Consider the following 16,666-nt stretch of genomic DNA (forward strand, 5'->3'; position numbering starts at 1 on the left):
TGTTCACTTAAATTTACATTCATTGCTTTCACTTGCTGTTTACACATTATTTACAATTCCACTTGCACTGTTTTACTCAACAGAAAGATCGTAGTCACTCTCTTTCAATTGTCAGCCCTTTACCTCTTTCCACACAAGGTTTAGTAGGGGGTAGAGGTCACAGGGCCCTTTGCATGGGGCTAAAAAACGGCAGAATTTGACAGGCGCGAATCCGAAGTGCTTTCACCTTCAAAGATGACAGTAAACTGAATACAGTGTGGTGGCCTGCCTAGGGGGAGTGCAATGCTGCCAATGTCAGCCTGGTGACAGCTGCTAATATATACGCTATGAAATGATTGGCAGGAAATCTAGACAATACATAATAAATTAGGTAGTTCCAGGTGAATGTAAATATCACTTAGGCTTCTCCCTTCCCTCCTTACATATATTTTTATTATGAGAATAGAGTATATGACATATTTCAAGGGGAAATAAACAGCAAAAATTAGTGAACAAGTGCATGTGAGGTGTTGTCAGGTGATAATTAGCCAATTCCAGGTGTATGGCACTCTCACTTATTACTTTTTTGTATATATTATTTGGTATAAGAATAGGGTATAGGGCTTATTTCAATGGATGAAATCAGTGGAATATTCCAGGGAAGATATACTTAGTGTAGCATGGCCGGGCAGGCGAGAGGAGAGGGTAATGGAGGGGAGGTAGGGAGGGGAGTCAAAAACGGGGAGAAATGACTAAATTGTCAACAATGGATGGGAGTACAGATGAGATTAGGAGTGCTGACTTGTGTTGGACATTGGCAGTACTGATAGATGATACAAGCCACAACTTGAAAGCCCGGGTGAATTCAAAATAATACAGAATCACAAAAGTGACGCCCCGCGGTATGATCCCTTGCTCCTAAGCATCACGAAAGTGACGCCCCGCGGTTAAGGGGTTAATTGCTTATTTGTGAGTAATACCATATTTGTGTGTTAACCTCTCATAGCCCTGTGTGCCATATATGGGACAAAATTGGCCATTTTCATAAGTGAATAAAGTAGGGAACCCGTGGGTAGGGACCTATGAGCTTTGCAAGTGTAAGTCCATAGGTGGAGGGTGGTTCCCTCAGTACCCATCCAACAAAATCCCTCACACAGCAACCTAGGTCCAAAAGAAGTTAATCTATTATTACAACTCAGCACTGAATTCTTTTTCTGTATCTGTCCTCTGCTCTTCCTATTTCACTCATCTTCCGTGTCACTTTTTATTCTTCTTCTTCTTTCCTTTTCAGGTGGCTTTACATTGAGTGACTAGCCAAATGGTTGCCTGTAAGCCAGGAAACCATTTACAACTCTAAACTGTAACCATATAACCAACCCATATGTGTTCCCTATGTGTCAACAAGTGGGTTGGCAGAGGGTTAGTGCCCCTCCCTGTAAAACAACTAACTAAAAGACAAACGGACACCCTTCATGGGATTATAGCATCCATCCATCCATCATCCAATCCTATGTTGCCCCATGAGGAGCGTAGGTGCCCAGGACTAGGCAAGTTGGTCCTGACATTTAAGATGATAGTGACCAGCCTCACTCATCCCTAACTGGCATTACATGAGCAATAAACCCCAACCACCCCTTGGATATAAACCTTCACTGGCTCAATCCGATTGGAGCACCGTAATTATCCACTAAACCACCAGGCATCAAAATTTGGTTATACGGTTACCACCTAAAGTAGTAAATGGTTTCCTGGCTCTGGCTATAAATAGCTAAATAGGTAGCACTGAAGCTTGAGAGATTTAGGCCTTATGGCTAATTAAAGAGAACATATTATAGTAATCATGGAGATTAAATTTTACCTTATTTAACCTTGAATCTCACCTCCCACACAAAGCTGGCAGCAAAAGAGACAACAGCAGCACAGAAAAGCATGCCAGCCGCTTCAGTGTCAGGGAATGGACGGAAATTGAAGAAGTTGATAAGCCCATCCTCTGTGTAGAAGGTGATGAATGTGCAGAAGAATGTGGCCACCAGGAGATACCCTGTCAGCACATCTGTTAAAGATACACGTAAAAATTGTTTTGTCGACCCTGGCTCACACAGACTTTAAGCCACTAGACTGCAAGCTGAAGCTGTCCTGCAAGTCCACCATCCTTTCAATGGATGGAGAAATGGTTGAGGGACATTTGCAGAGCCAGGCAATGGAGTCACCTGGTTACATCAATACCACCACATGATGGTGTCCCTATCCAGCACATCATCTTTTCAACTGGATACCAATTATTTTAATATCCTCACTCTATCCTGATACAGTGTTCCAAATATCACAGTTTTAATTTTGTTGGTACTCTAAGTTGGGCAAACTGGAATATGGAACAGGCAGCTCCATTACTACCTACAAAGAGTGAATGGAGTTACTTATACAGTAGCTCTACTGCTACCTCACAGGTAGAGTTGGATCTTTAACAGTTAATTTTTCTTCAACTTTGTGGACATCATATATATATATATATATATATATATATCTATTGCCAGATGCCTCAATCCCGTTTGGGGTGGCCACAAACAAAACGCCTCCACGTTGCCCTGTCCCCCGCCATTTCACTGCCCTGCTCCCAACTCACACCCCCCTCTCTCATATACCTCTCTACCCCATCCCTCCATCTTATCCTCGGCCTCCCCCTCCCTCTTCCCCCCTCCACCTCACTCGCATGCACTCTCTTCGTCAGTCTTTCACCCTCCATCCTCTCCACATGGCCAAACCACCTCAGTGTGTTCCTCATAACGCTTCCTATCACATCCACATCCACACCACAACGCTCCTTTATATCCTCATTCGTCAGCCTGTCTCTCCATGTGACTCCACAGGCTCCTCTTAAATAACTCATTTCCAATGCTTTCACTCTTGACTTGTGTCTTTCCAACAACGTCCAAGTTTCACTTCCATACGTTAGAGTTGGTATCACAATACTGTCATGTAGTAACTTTTTCACTTCCATGCTCATTTCCCTGTTTCTTATCACTGCTTTCAAAGAACCAGCAACCTTTCTTCCCTGCTGTACCCTTTCAAACACTTCACCTTCCAAACCTCCATCCTAATTCATCACACTACCCAAGTACTTAAACGTACTCACATTTTCCAGTTCATCACCATCCAACCTCGCTGTTCATTCACTAACTTCACCTCTCTCAAAGACCATCACTTTACTCTTCCCTACATTCACCTTTAGATTCCGTTTCTTACACACTCTCCCAAACTCATCCACCAAGCCTTGCAGCTCCCCTTCTTCTTCACCCAACAACACAGTATCATCTGCAAACAACAGCACAGGGAGGTTCCAAACACTATCCTCTCTCACCAGGGCCACTCCAACATCCACTACCCTACCTTGTACCCCTTTTATTACCCCATCCATGTACAGATTGAACAACCATGGAGACATGACATATCCCTGTTTCAACCCAACCTTCAAAGAGAAAAATTCACTTAGTTCACCATCCACACGCACTGCAGCCTTCGCACCATCGTACATACTCTTCACAGCATTCAACAACTTCCCACCTACTCCATATATTCTTAATACTTTCCACAATCCTTGTCTATCCACCATGTCATATGCTTTCTCCAAATCCATGAAAGCCGCATACAACTTCTTTCCCTTCTCTAGAATCTTTTCCACTAAAGATCTAAGAATGAATATCTGATCTACACAACCTCTTCCCTTCCTAAAACCTCCCTGTTCTTCTCCAACTAATTTCTCTGTTCTTTCTCTAACTCTGTCAATAAGTATCCTACCATACACTTTTCCTATTATGCTAAGAAGACAGATGCCCCTATGATTACCACACACACACACACACACACACACACACATATATATATATATATATATATATATATATATATATATATATATATATATATATATAAAGGGTAACACATTACAAAAACTTTCTGCATCGGTTGTGTCCCTTCCTCCCTCCCTCTGTTTTTACCTCACACTTACAGTTGGTGTACACAGGCAGTCTGAATGGTGTGGCATGTGAGAGTACGACTGCAGCAGATGTAACAGAAAAACAGCACAGTGTGTAGAGGCATGTGTTTTCATAGCTTGGCGTGGGGGTCCATGCACCACCTTCATATATGTGAGCCTCCTCAAACCTGTGATGGGAATAAGAAAAGGTGAGATGGAGGGGGAAGGAAAAGATGAAAAGGAAGGATGGAGGAAGAAAATGAAGGAAGGAAGAAGGAAAATGAATGAATGAATGAAGGAAGGAGAATGAATGGAGGGAATGGTGTAAAAACAGGTGTTTCTGTGGCTGCGCTGGGGCGTCTATGTACTGCCTTCATATATGTATATGTACAACCTGTAACTAGGGTAAGACAAAGTGAGATGGGGGGAAGAGGAAAAGGAGAAAAAGGTAAAAAAGAATGAGAAGAAAAAGGAAGAAGGAAGGAAGAGGAAGAAAAGGAAGGTGAAGGAAAAGACAGCAAAGAAGAAGGGAAAAGGCAAGAAGGAGGATGGGAAAAAGCAGGGAGGTGGAGGAAAAGGAAGGCAAGAAGAGAAAAAAGAATGAAGGAGGAAGAAATGCAAGGAATGAAGGAGAAGGAAACACAAAGAATGAAGGAGAAAAGTGAAGGAAGGAAAAAATGGGAGGAAGGAAAGGAGGAAAAAAGAAGGTAGGAGTAGGAAAATTAGGGAACAGTGTATACAGAGTGTTTCCATAGCTGGGTTGGGGGTCCACGTAGTCTTCACAGATATGAGGCTTAAACCTACAGTGGGGGAAGGAATAGGTGGTATGATTGAGAAAAAGGAAGAAAGAAGGGAAAAGGAAGGCAGCGGGAGGTAGACGCATAGCAGAGAAAATAGGTACGAGGTACAAGAAGGGAGATATGTGTAGACAGATACAGGTAGGTAATGATACAGACAGATAGATATATAAATAAATGGATTGATAGATACAGACATATATAACAACATACCAAGGTTGAGCCTGGAAGTAAGCAAGCATCATCCAGTACGTAAGTGCTTGAATGCCAAGGAATGATAGGATTGATGCAATGGTGATGGGTGATAGGAGCCGGGAGTCAGGCTGGACAGGGGACAGGTGGGGAAATGGACCGGTACAGCCAACCACCAGTGAAGGTACAGTCATCAGTCCAAGGGCCAGCAGGACATACTGGTGGTCCGTTGGTTGAGTGTGGACCTACAAAATGATTGGTTAGTTTGTTGTAAACATGGCGATCTAATGTCCACTGTTCAATCTCATAAGAAAGATATATAATGATGGCAAAAACACACATACCAGTAATAGATATATAATGAACAATGCAATGTTGAGATGAGAGCTGTGATGCATACAGTAATATTATACTTCAGTTTCCAGAATGGTGGCCAAGACAGTATACTGTACATCTTAATGAAGAAATATAAGAGAAACATATACCCTAACAAAGACATAATGAAGACATATACCCTGACAATGATATATCACAAAGACATACAGCATAACAAAGAAAAAACTTACAACATAGTGGAATATAACACAGATAAGAGCAGTGAAGCACGCAATGATATTGTATTTGACAGCAGCCAATGTGGAGGCCAGGACAGCTCGACCCTCCCTCAGCAGTGCCGGGATGCAGCTGATGTCTGGCCGCTGGGAGGTGAAGGGGGCTGCCATGGATGCCTCAGTCTTGGAGAGAGAGATACCGCAGTCAGCAGCCCTCATTGCACCGCAGTCATTGCAGCCGTCACCACACATTGCAACATGCCGCCTGTGGTGGAAATTCCATCTATCTATCTATCTATTGCCAGATGCCTTAATCCCGTACAGGGTGGCCACAAACAAATCGCCTCCACGTCGCCCTGTTCCCCGCCATTTCACTGCCCTGCTCCCAACTCATACCCCCCTCTCTCATATACCTCTTCACTCCATCCCTCCATCTCATCCTCGGCCTCCCCCTCCCTCTCCCCCCCTCCATCTCACTCACATACACTCTCCTTATCAGTCTCTCACCCTCCATCCTCTTTACATGGCCAAACCACCTCAGTATGCTCCTCTTAACACTTCCTATCACATCCACATCCAAACCACAATGCTCCTTTATATCCTCATTTGTCAGCCTATCTCTCCATGTGACTCCACGGGCTCCTCTTAAATAACTAATTTCCACTGCTCTCACTATTGACTTGTGTCCTTCCAACAACGTCCAAGCTTCACTTCCATACGTTAGAGTTGGTATCAAAATACTGTCATGTAGTAACTTTTTCACTTCCATGCTCACTTCCCTGTTTCTTATTACTGCTTTCAAGGAACTAGCAACCTTTCTTCCTTGTTGTACCCTTACAAGCGCTTCACCTTCCAAACTTCCATCCTTAATCACCACACACCCCAGGTACTTACACCTACTGACATTTTCCATTTCCTCACCATCCAACCTCACTGTACATTCACTGAATTCACCTCACTCAAAGACCATCACTTTACTCTTCCCTACATTCACCTTTAGATTCCGTTTCTTACACACTCTCCCAAACTCATCCACCATGCCTTGCAGCTCCCCTTCGTCTTCACTCAACAATACAGTATCATCTGCAAACAACAGTACAGGGAGTTTCCAAACACAACCCTCTCCCACTAGTGCCACTCCAACATCCACTACCCTACCTTGTATCTCTTTTATTACCCCATCCATGTACAGATTGAACAACCATGGAGACATGACACATCCCTGTTTCAACCCAACCTTCAAAGAGAAACATTCACTCAGTTCACCATCCACAGACACTGCAGCCTTAGCACCATCATACATATTCTTCAAAGCATTCAACAACTTCCCATCTACTCCATATATTCTTAATACTTTCCACAATCCTTGTCTATCCACCCTATTATATGCTTTCTCAAAATCCATGAAGGCCGAATACAACTTCTTTCCCCTCTCTAGAAACTTTTCCACTACAGATCTAAGAATGAATATCTGGTCTACACAACCTCTTCTCTTCCTAAAGCTTCCCTGTTCTTCTCCAACTAATTCCTCTGTTATTTTCCTAACTCTGTCAATAAGTATCCTACCATACACTTTTCCTATTACACTAAGAAGACAAATGCCCCTATGATTACCACACACCTCCCTTTCCTCTTTTCCTTTGTACAAGGGAACAATTATACCTGACTTCCAATCCTCAGGGACTCTACCTTCCTCCCAGGCCAATCTGCACATCTTCCACATCCATTCCACTACTATCTCTCCCCCATGCTTCAGCATTTCACCACACATTCCATCAATTTCTGGGGCTTTCCCCAATTTGACTTTCTTCATTGCTTCAACAACTTCTATCTTACTGATTTCTTCCTGTCTTCTCACTTCCCTTCTTCTCCCAGCCATTCCCCAGCCACTTATACTCGCATTACTTCCATTCTCTATGTTCGACAATTCCTTAAAGTGTTCTCTCCATCTGCTCACTTTTTCTCCCTTCTCCACTAGTAATCTACCATTTTTATCTTTCTGTCTATCTATCTATCTATCTATTGCCAGACGCCTCAATCCCGTTCAGGGTGGCCACAAACAAATTGCCTCCATGTCGCCCTGTCCCCTGCCATTTCGCTGCCCCGCTCCCAACTCACACCCCCCTCTCTCATATACCTCTCCACCCCATCCCTCCATCTCATCCTCGGTCTCCCCCTCCCTCTTCCCCCCTCCACCTCACTCTTCGAATAACTTCACTGCCACCCTGTCTTACTCTCTTCACCTCTTTCCAGAACATTTTCTTACAGTCCCCCCACTTTACACTCAAATTCCTTCCAAATTCCTCATCCGCTCTCTTCTTACTCTCTCGTAATAATCTTTTCACCCCTCTCTTCCTTTCTACATACAACTCTCTCTGCTGCCTCTCAACTTCTTCCACGTCTCTATTTCTCATCCATTCATCGTATGCTTTCTTCTTTTGTGCCACAGCCTGTCTCACCTGTTCATTCCACCATGCTGTTCCTTGAACTCCCTTTCGTCTTCTCCTCACTCCACACACCACATCACATGCTGCACATATTTCTTATGTGAATATCTTGCACACACCTTCCACGTCCCCAATCTGCTCCAATTCATATTTACCCAATCGTTGCTCCACCTCTCTCTTATATTCTGCCTTTTTCTCATCTTCTTGTAACCTTTCCACTCTCCTTGTAACTACTCCTTCTTCCCGTCCTTCCCTTCTTCTATTTCTCCATCTTACTTGGATCTTGATTCTGGCCACCACCAAGTAGTGGTCAGAAAGTCCACTCCCCTAACCTCCATAAGCTCTTGTATCCATTACACATCTTCGCATCGTTTCATCCACACACACATAATCAATAATTGCCTTCCTTTCATTCAGTTCACCATCCACTCTTCTCATCACTCGCCATGTATACCTGTGGATCATAAGGTGGAAATTGCTGGTGAAAAATGCTAACTCTTGCATTAGAGAGCTGGACAGGGATGGCATGAATGTGCTGCTAGATGGGTGTCTGCCAGAATGGAACAAGGATGTGGGCACAGTTCTGAAGAACAATCGTATTGTATCGTATCGTTTATAAAGGCGCCAATGTGCTTGCATGTGCTGACTTTGGTCACCTAATGGCAGCTCTCCATGCTCCTCGATCTCTGGCAGCCACCCTATCCAGTTCAGGAACCCTGAGGTCACATTCTATGTCCTTGTCCCAGTCTTTTTTGGTCTTCCTCTTACAACACTACCCCCGACGCTCACACTTCTTACTTTCCGAACCCAATTGTCATCCTACATCCTCTCCACATACCCAAATGGATGAAACAGTGTGGTAAAGAGAAAGGGTTTGAAGAGAGTCGGTAATAGGGAGTTGACATGAAAAGTCTTTGCTTCCACCCTGTTTAGACGATATGAACTTGGTAAAACTTCCCTCCCCCCCACACGAAAGCAGTACTTCACACAGAGGCACATACTGCCCCTGTGCAAAGCCAGCAACTGCACCAGGGTAGAGAGAGAACAGAGTCTATTTAGTACAACCACTCTTTGAGAAGTAGATTTTGCAATGGGAAATTATGTGATTAATTCCCTTGCTGCCCTATGTGACTGTCACTATATGCATGTGTGTGTCTGCAAGCATGTGCAAATAACTGTGTGTCTGTGTATGTGTATATAACTGTTCATATATGTGTTACTCTCTGTATCTCCTAGAATATGACCTTATCTTAACCCGTGGATTGCGCAATTACCTATTTTTATCCCCCCCCCGTGGTGTGCAAACAAATTATTATTATTTTTTTTTTAAGTTTTTGTTTATTACAAACTTGAAGCTAAACATCCAAGGCATCATCTGGTAAAAAAAAATCTCTCTCTCTCTCCATCTTTGCATAAGTTTATGTAGTGAAGTAGTGAAAAAAAAAAAATCTTTTTGTTTATTACAGTATAAACTTGAAGATAAACATCCAGGGCATCATCTGGTGGGGAAAAAAAAAAAACTCTCCGTCTTTGCATAGCGCCATGCGAAAGTTTTCACAGGGCTGGAGCAGTTAGTGGTGATGCACGGCCAGCACAGCCAGAGCTGTGGCCCGCAATGTGATGCTACCCAGCCTGAGCTGAGGCTGGCAATTCACGGGTTAATATTCATGTGTGTATATATCTACAGTATGTAATTATGCATGTATGAATGCACTTGTATACCTACCCCATATTCTACAATGCCTCCACCACCATAATATTCTCATAATGATGATGATGATGATGATGACTGAGCATCAAAGTATGCAAGCCTGTGTATATAACTGCATACATATATTTATGTATGTACCTATGTATACTCACCCCATACTCTGCAGTGCCTCCACCACCATAACCTTCTGGTGTGGCTTCATGCGTGCAAATATTCGTGCACGTTGAAGGACTCGGTAGCGCAGATTTTTGTCCTGGTGGTCTTCCAGCAATTCCAGAGTGTCTCCCTCCACGGCCAGAACATAGTCATCATGACGCACACATTCACTCTCACCCTGGTGATGGTATTCTTGACTGTAGTTTCAATGACTAAATCTAACAAAATTAAACCAAACTTAATCAGCCCTAACAAAATCAACCATGTGAGTCCAATGACAGTTTTCACTATACTTTAGTTATCTCCAACCTACTTTAGTTCATCTCAAGGGAAACTTCTTGAAATGATGAGGTTAGATATAGCCTTTACTAACCTCTTCACTACAAAAGATCTTCCAGAGGCTGAATGAAACTCTCTGGATGCAGCAAGACTTAATCAATAAAACATATCATTGCTCTGATGGGGTTACACCAAATCTAATTCAACCTGCAGTGGTATAACTCAGTGGAAGGCATGGGCCACTCGTAAAAAAAAAAGCCTGGCCACTCTAGTCTATCTACAGTATAGCCAGCTGCCACACTCACAGAAGGGGAGGCCACAAAAAAGTCTCCTTGACCGGCTCAATCCGATGGGAGCACAATAATTACCCACTAAACCACCAGGTGCCAATATTTGGTTATATGGTTACCACCCAGCATAGTAAATGTTTTCCTGGTGTACAGGAAACCATTTGGCTTGTCACTCAGTGTAGAGTCACCCACAGGCAGAAGGAAGAGGAAAGAATGAAGGAAAGAATGACAGAAGAGGGAGTGTAAAGTTACCTGTAAGCAGAAGGACATGGAAAGAATGAAGGAAAGGAAGACAGAAGAGGATGGAAAGAAAGAAGGATGGAGGAGAGGAAAGGGCAGACACCCGAGAGCAGCACTACATCGAGTGAGTGGATGGTGAGCGCCCCGACCTACCACAAAGCAAAGTGAACAAAATAAGGCCTGACTAAGATAAAGAACTAAAATAAAGCTTGCCCCATATAAAACCAAAGCAGAATAAAAAATACACCTAACCCTAACTAAATCCAACCAACAATTTTGGTGAACACACACTTCCACCCACCTGCTTTGTAAATGCGGCCTGAGCATCTGCATCATAGTAGAGGAGTTTGATGTGACGAACAGCCTTGGTTGTACCCACTGTTTCAAAGGCTCTCACTACCACCACCTGCTGGTCCCTTCCAACAACACCACTCTCCCGGCCCACGCTCACAGCCGTTAGCAGGTTGTCCCCTACCAACATCATGTCATCATCATCATCACCTCATGTAAGGATGGGGTGAGATAGGGTCCGGATAGTAAGGGGGGGGGGAATGATACTGGAGCTAACAAAAGTGTGTCCAATCAAATGGGTGACACTCATTCACTCACAATTCAAACCAAAAGTACAATTCATATTGCATAAGCATTTCACCTTCATCATCATCATCCTCTAAGGATGGAGTGAGGCAAGGCCTAGAAAGCAAGGGAAGTGATAAACAAAAGAGAGAGAGAATTAATCAAGGGCATGTCCAGTGATATATGCCACACACTCATGCACTCATCATTCAAGCCCTTGTAATCCTGATTTCCATCTCACAGGCACTGCTAAAATGAAGTGTTGGGTGGTACTTATATTGTGCCCTCCTGCATGCATCTTGTATGTTGTGTGGACAACTCAGTTTACTGATCAAGGGCACTTGGACATATTATAAGCTTTCATATGAAATTAATGAACCAAGCAATCCATGACAGACAAAAAGCTGTCATCACAAACATAAAAAGGTTATGGGAAGTAAAAAATGATGCAGGCCAGACATTAGTAACACTGACTAAGCCATCCCTGTGACATAAGAGAATTAGCCAGCCAAGAGGTGCACAGTACATGGAGCACCCTGTATTGTGGGCAACTGTACAACTGTACCTGAAATCATCAGAGTATTGTCGATAACCATACCTGTAATCATGACAGTAGTGAGAGCTGCAGTGTGTAGTGTGGTCAGTGCTGGTATGGTATTGGGTTTGACTCTGTTCTGCAGCACCACGAGCCCTAGGAACCCACAGTCTGCCTCCAGTGCCTCACGGGACATCTCCTGCACCTAAAGATATAGATAAAGAAACAGAGACAAAAAGATTGGTTGGCTCTGTTCTACATCATTACTCCTAGGAACCCAAAATCTGCCTCCAGTGCATAGCAGGACAACTCTTGCACCTGTAATGCTTGAATAAAATCAAAATATTACTCTGTATCTTCCCAGCCACAAAGGTATGAACTTAAACTATACTCTGTTCACTGTCAATAAGTGTAACACTGCTTTCTCCATTTATAATGCTGAATTGTGACAACAAATTAACACTAGAATAGGGCACTACTCATAACGTATGGAAAGGATGAAAAGCTACAGTATAGGAATGGCTTATTCTGCCAGTGAATTACTTTTTTTTTTATTTTTTTTTTTTATTTTTATTTTTTTTTAATGTGACCGACTCTGGGCATAGGCTTCACAGCCCAGTTTCAAGGCCCAGTAGTCCTCCTACATACCGCACACCTGTACATGTCACCACTTCAGTGCTAGCACCCACCATCCATACTGAATAAATGCTAGGGCTGTCTCATATAGGACTGGTGTATTGGTATTAGCGGGGGTATTTTTACGACATGTCAGTGGGTCTTCTGGTAGATCGGTAAAGTCTGATTTTATGAAATTCAAATCCTTAAACTGTTCTTTGCCCCAGCGGGATTTGAACCGGGGTCTGTTAGGACAGCAGGCCAACTCTACCGATTGAGCCACCGCCTCCCCAGAGAAATAAGATGCTAAAGCAGTGTGTAATGTGGCAAGAGTAACAACAAAGAAGAAGGATGCAGCATGGTGGGATGAAGTGGTTAAGACAGCAGTGGAAGAAAAGGGGAAGAAGTGACTAGAGTGGTTACAGGAGAGGAGTTTAAATTGAAATAAGAACTGAATATATAGAGAGCAAGATGCACATAAAGAGATTAGTGAAGAGGAAAAAGGAAATAAATGATGATCTATGATGAAATATGAATGCAAATTACTCTGAAAATAGGAAGTTATTCTGGAACAAGGTGTAGAAATGTAGAAGTGGCAAAGGAATGAAATATGAAAGTGTGAAGGATGTAAGTAGTAGATTATCAACCTATACGGATGAAGTAAGGACCAAATGGAATGAATATTTTGGAAGTCTGATGAATGGAAATGGAGAGAATAATGCAACTGTTAACATGATTGACTTTGGGGGTGTGCTGAGAAGGAATGCAGTGCCAGGAAACGTGACACTCGCATAGGTGAAGAACGATGTAAAGTGGCTGAAAAATGGGAAAGTAGCTGGGGTTGATGTGGTGTATGTAGAGATGATTAAGTGTTGTGGGGAGAGCGGAATGAAGTGCTTGTTGGAGATATGTAAGAAGGCATGGATGAGTGAAACTGTGCCAGCAGAGTGGCCATAGGCTGTGATCGTACCCCTGTACAAAAATAAAGGCGTGCGAAGTCGGTGCAAGAATTATCGCATCATAAGGTTACTGAGTGTGGTACGGAAGGTGTATGGAAGAGAAAAAGTAAGAGAGATATCAGAAGTCCTAGTGAGTGATGAACAGAGTGGCTTTAAGAGAGGCAGAGGATGTGTGGATCAAATATTTGAAGTGAGACAGATAGTGGGGAAGGCTTGTGAGAAAGACCATAAGGTGTTTAAAGCATTTATGGATCTGGATGAAGCATATGACAAAGCAGATAGAGAAGGAGTGTGGAAGGTTTTGCGTGTGTACGGTGTAGGTGGTAAGCTGCTAGGTGCCGTCAAGAGTTTTCATTAAGGTAGTGGGGCATGTGTAAGGGTAAATGGGCATCTAAGTGAATGGTTCATGATCAATGTGGGCGTGCAACATGGTTCTGTGATGTCCTCATGGCTGTACAATATATATATATGGCTGGAGTGATGAGAGAAATAAAAACAAGAGTAATGGAGAGAGGGATGGCATCAGTGATGGATGGAATATCTCAAATTTGCTGTATGCTGAATGCTCATTCATTCATTTATTCATCATCCAATCTTACGTCGCCCCATGAGGAGGGTAGGAGCCTGGGGCTAGGCAAGTTGATCCTGACATTTAAGATGAGAGTGACCAACCTCGCTTGTCCCTGAGTGGCATTACGTGAGCAATAAACCCCAACCACCCCTTGGATATAAACCTTCACTGGCTCAATCCGACTAGAGTGCCGTAATTACCCACTAAACCACCAGGCACCAACATTTGGTTATATGGTTATCACTCAGCATAGTAAATGGTTTCCTGGTGAACAGGAAACCATTTGGCTTGTCACTCAGTGTAGAGTCACCAACAGGCAGAAGGAAGGCAAAACAATGAAGGAAAGAAAGACAGAATTTTGACTGTAAAGTCACCCACTGGCAGAAGGACAAGCAATGAATGAAGGAAAGAAGGACAGAAGAGGATGGAAGGTGTCACGAATCAAATTCGCGACATTTTCCTTTTGTGAGAAACCACGAACTATTAGTGGAAAACTCACTGTGTATCGTTCAGTTAACCGTTTCTCTCTCCATTTCGATGGTATACTTTTTTCAAAACATTCGTCACTGTTCAAAAGTGACTGTTCTAATGCACGTCATTAAGTGCTCTACTGAGCGATATTATTGTTTTTATATTGTTCGCCCCTGCTTGCCTCGACCGTTGGCCACGCCTTCTTCCGGCTGGCCTGGGCATCCTACCACATACATCGTATTTGAATGAGTCTTTTGTCTGTCGCGACGGAGTGTGGTTCTGTGCTCCAGTAGTGAGAGTGAGAGAGGTCATCTAGCACCCAGACTCCACTAGACTACAGTTCTCCAGGCTCCCACCCTTCCTTGGTGATACGCTACATTGACCAGTACAGTACAGTATTTCCTTTTCGTATTTTCCTAGGTTTAAGAGGTTAGCTTCTGAGTGAGTGAGTGAGTGCGATCTCTTTATTTTGAATTCACTTTGAGATGTAACATTGAATTTGTTCCTTTGTAATCAATAAATTTAACAGTTCTTTTTCTTTGAGCTTAATGTAATGTAAACTCGTGTTTCATTTCTCCATAATTAAGCTTATTTCCCTTATAGCTCCTAGCTTGCATAAATGCTTTGCCATTCATAACTGGTACTTAGGCCAGTCTTGTTGTATTAAGCTTAAAATCCTTTGTGCCTTCTAGGAGTTAACGCATCAGCAAGAACCTGATATCATTTATATTATTAGTTATTTATTGTCAGGGGTGAAGTCACTTTCTCCACAGGCTAACAGTACTAATAAACAGCAATTGTGAGTAATTAGTCTCTGCTGTGTACTGTTGAGAAAGTTTATAAATTCTCGTTCTGAAAGAATCGGCGAAGCAAGCCAGCATAAAGTAATCATTGCTTGATTTTAACAAGACAATTCATTGTCCCTGCTCTTCAGTATTACTGAGAATTATCCTTTAATATTGCATTTATTTTAAAAACCCCGTGACAGAAGGAAAGAAGGATGGAGGAGAGGAAAGGGCAGACACCTGTATGCAGCACTACATCGAGTGAGTGGATGGTGAGCACCCCCACCTACCACATATGATGCAGTGCTATTTGCAAATACTGGACAAGAGCTTGGTAGACATGTGAAGAGTTTCGCTAATATCTGTGAGTGTCATGCCTTGAGAGTAAATGTAGAAAAGAGTACAGGGATGGTAATCGAGAAAGAAGATGACTCCCAGTGTGATGTTGCAGTGAATGGAGAGAAACTCGAATTGGTGAGAGAGTTCAAATACCTGGGTACAGTGACAGAAAAGAGAAGAAAATATGCAAAAGAAGTGGGAAGTAGAATGACACAGGGAAGGAAAGTAGCTGGTGCAATGAAGGTCTTGATAAGAAACAGAGGCTTGAGTGTTGCAGATAAGCGAGGCTTACATGATGGAGTGTTAGTGCCAACTTTATCATACGGATGTGAGACTATGGTGTGGCATGAAAATGAAAGTCAAGAGTGACAGCAGTGGAGACGGGGCTCCTGAGGAATGTATGTGGAGTACAGAGAGTGGATAGGATATAAAATAATGTGATTCATGAATGATGCAGCATGAGAAAGTCTGTGGACACCAGAATCAAAGAGGGTATATTGAGATAGTATGGTTATGTGGAAAGAATGAATAACAACAGGGTGGTGAAAAGGGTATATCTAAGTGAATTTCAAGGAGGGAGGAGGTGAGGTAGGCCAAGGAGAAGATGGAGGGATATGTTGAATGAAAGTGCGAGGAAGAAAGGTATGGAAGTCGGTGAGGCTTGGGAACTGACAAGAGACTGAGCTGGCTGGATGAATGTTGTGAGAAGAAGTGAATGATCAGGGATTTGGCACCCCTTTTAAAGTGACATGTCCGGACTGACTCTACCAGATACGTTACTGTGAAGCTACAGAGTGTGGTGAAAGTTTTTGGTGTATCAGATAGAGCCAGGATTTTGGGGGCTTGAATGATGAGTGAATGGAAGTGGAGCCCATTGGACTGGGCAAACTTTAGGCTGTCTGGATGCTGCTACTCCTCACCCTGCCTTAGGGTGGGAAAGGAGGTCTAGATGATGATGATGACGAAGATGCCAAAGGACAAAGCTTACCCTTAGTTCATTCGCCTATGTTTGGCAGAAATTTTTGTCCTTTTGCAGTTCATATTCCACAGCTCAGTGACAGAATAAGACAAAACTGTAGTACTACATCCTTTCTATAATACTTTTTCATGAGTATATCGATTTCACGCTACTAAGGCCTAGAAGCCACACCCACTTTCTGTGGAAGCTGGTGATTGGTTCATATCATATGTTTGAATGGC

The 16,666-nt window shown here is 43.0% G+C and overlaps 1 protein-coding gene across 1 annotated transcript in view; it reads right to left on the reverse strand.

Annotated features, from left to right (window-relative positions):
* LOC145401190 (polyamine-transporting ATPase 13A3-like) overlaps positions 1–16,666 on the reverse strand; it is a 93,866-nt gene that overhangs the window by 17,418 nt on the left and 59,782 nt on the right. The window contains exons 15-21 of the mRNA XM_080273494.1: positions 11,790–11,931; positions 10,917–11,086; positions 9,803–9,984; positions 5,508–5,757; positions 4,959–5,186; positions 3,986–4,133; positions 1,860–2,032 (exon numbers count right to left, since the gene is read on the reverse strand). Of these exons, the coding sequence (XP_080129620.1) occupies positions 1,860–2,032; positions 3,986–4,133; positions 4,959–5,186; positions 5,508–5,757; positions 9,803–9,984; positions 10,917–11,086; positions 11,790–11,931 (1,293 nt within the window). The remainder of the gene's footprint in view (positions 1–1,859; positions 2,033–3,985; positions 4,134–4,958; positions 5,187–5,507; positions 5,758–9,802; positions 9,985–10,916; positions 11,087–11,789; positions 11,932–16,666) is intronic.

This window comes from Coenobita brevimanus, chromosome 55 (assembly GCF_032717465.1).
Source record: "Coenobita brevimanus isolate Jiangsu-jjx chromosome 55, ASM3271746v2, whole genome shotgun sequence".
In the NCBI taxonomy this organism is placed as follows: domain Eukaryota; kingdom Metazoa; phylum Arthropoda; class Malacostraca; order Decapoda; family Coenobitidae; genus Coenobita; species Coenobita brevimanus.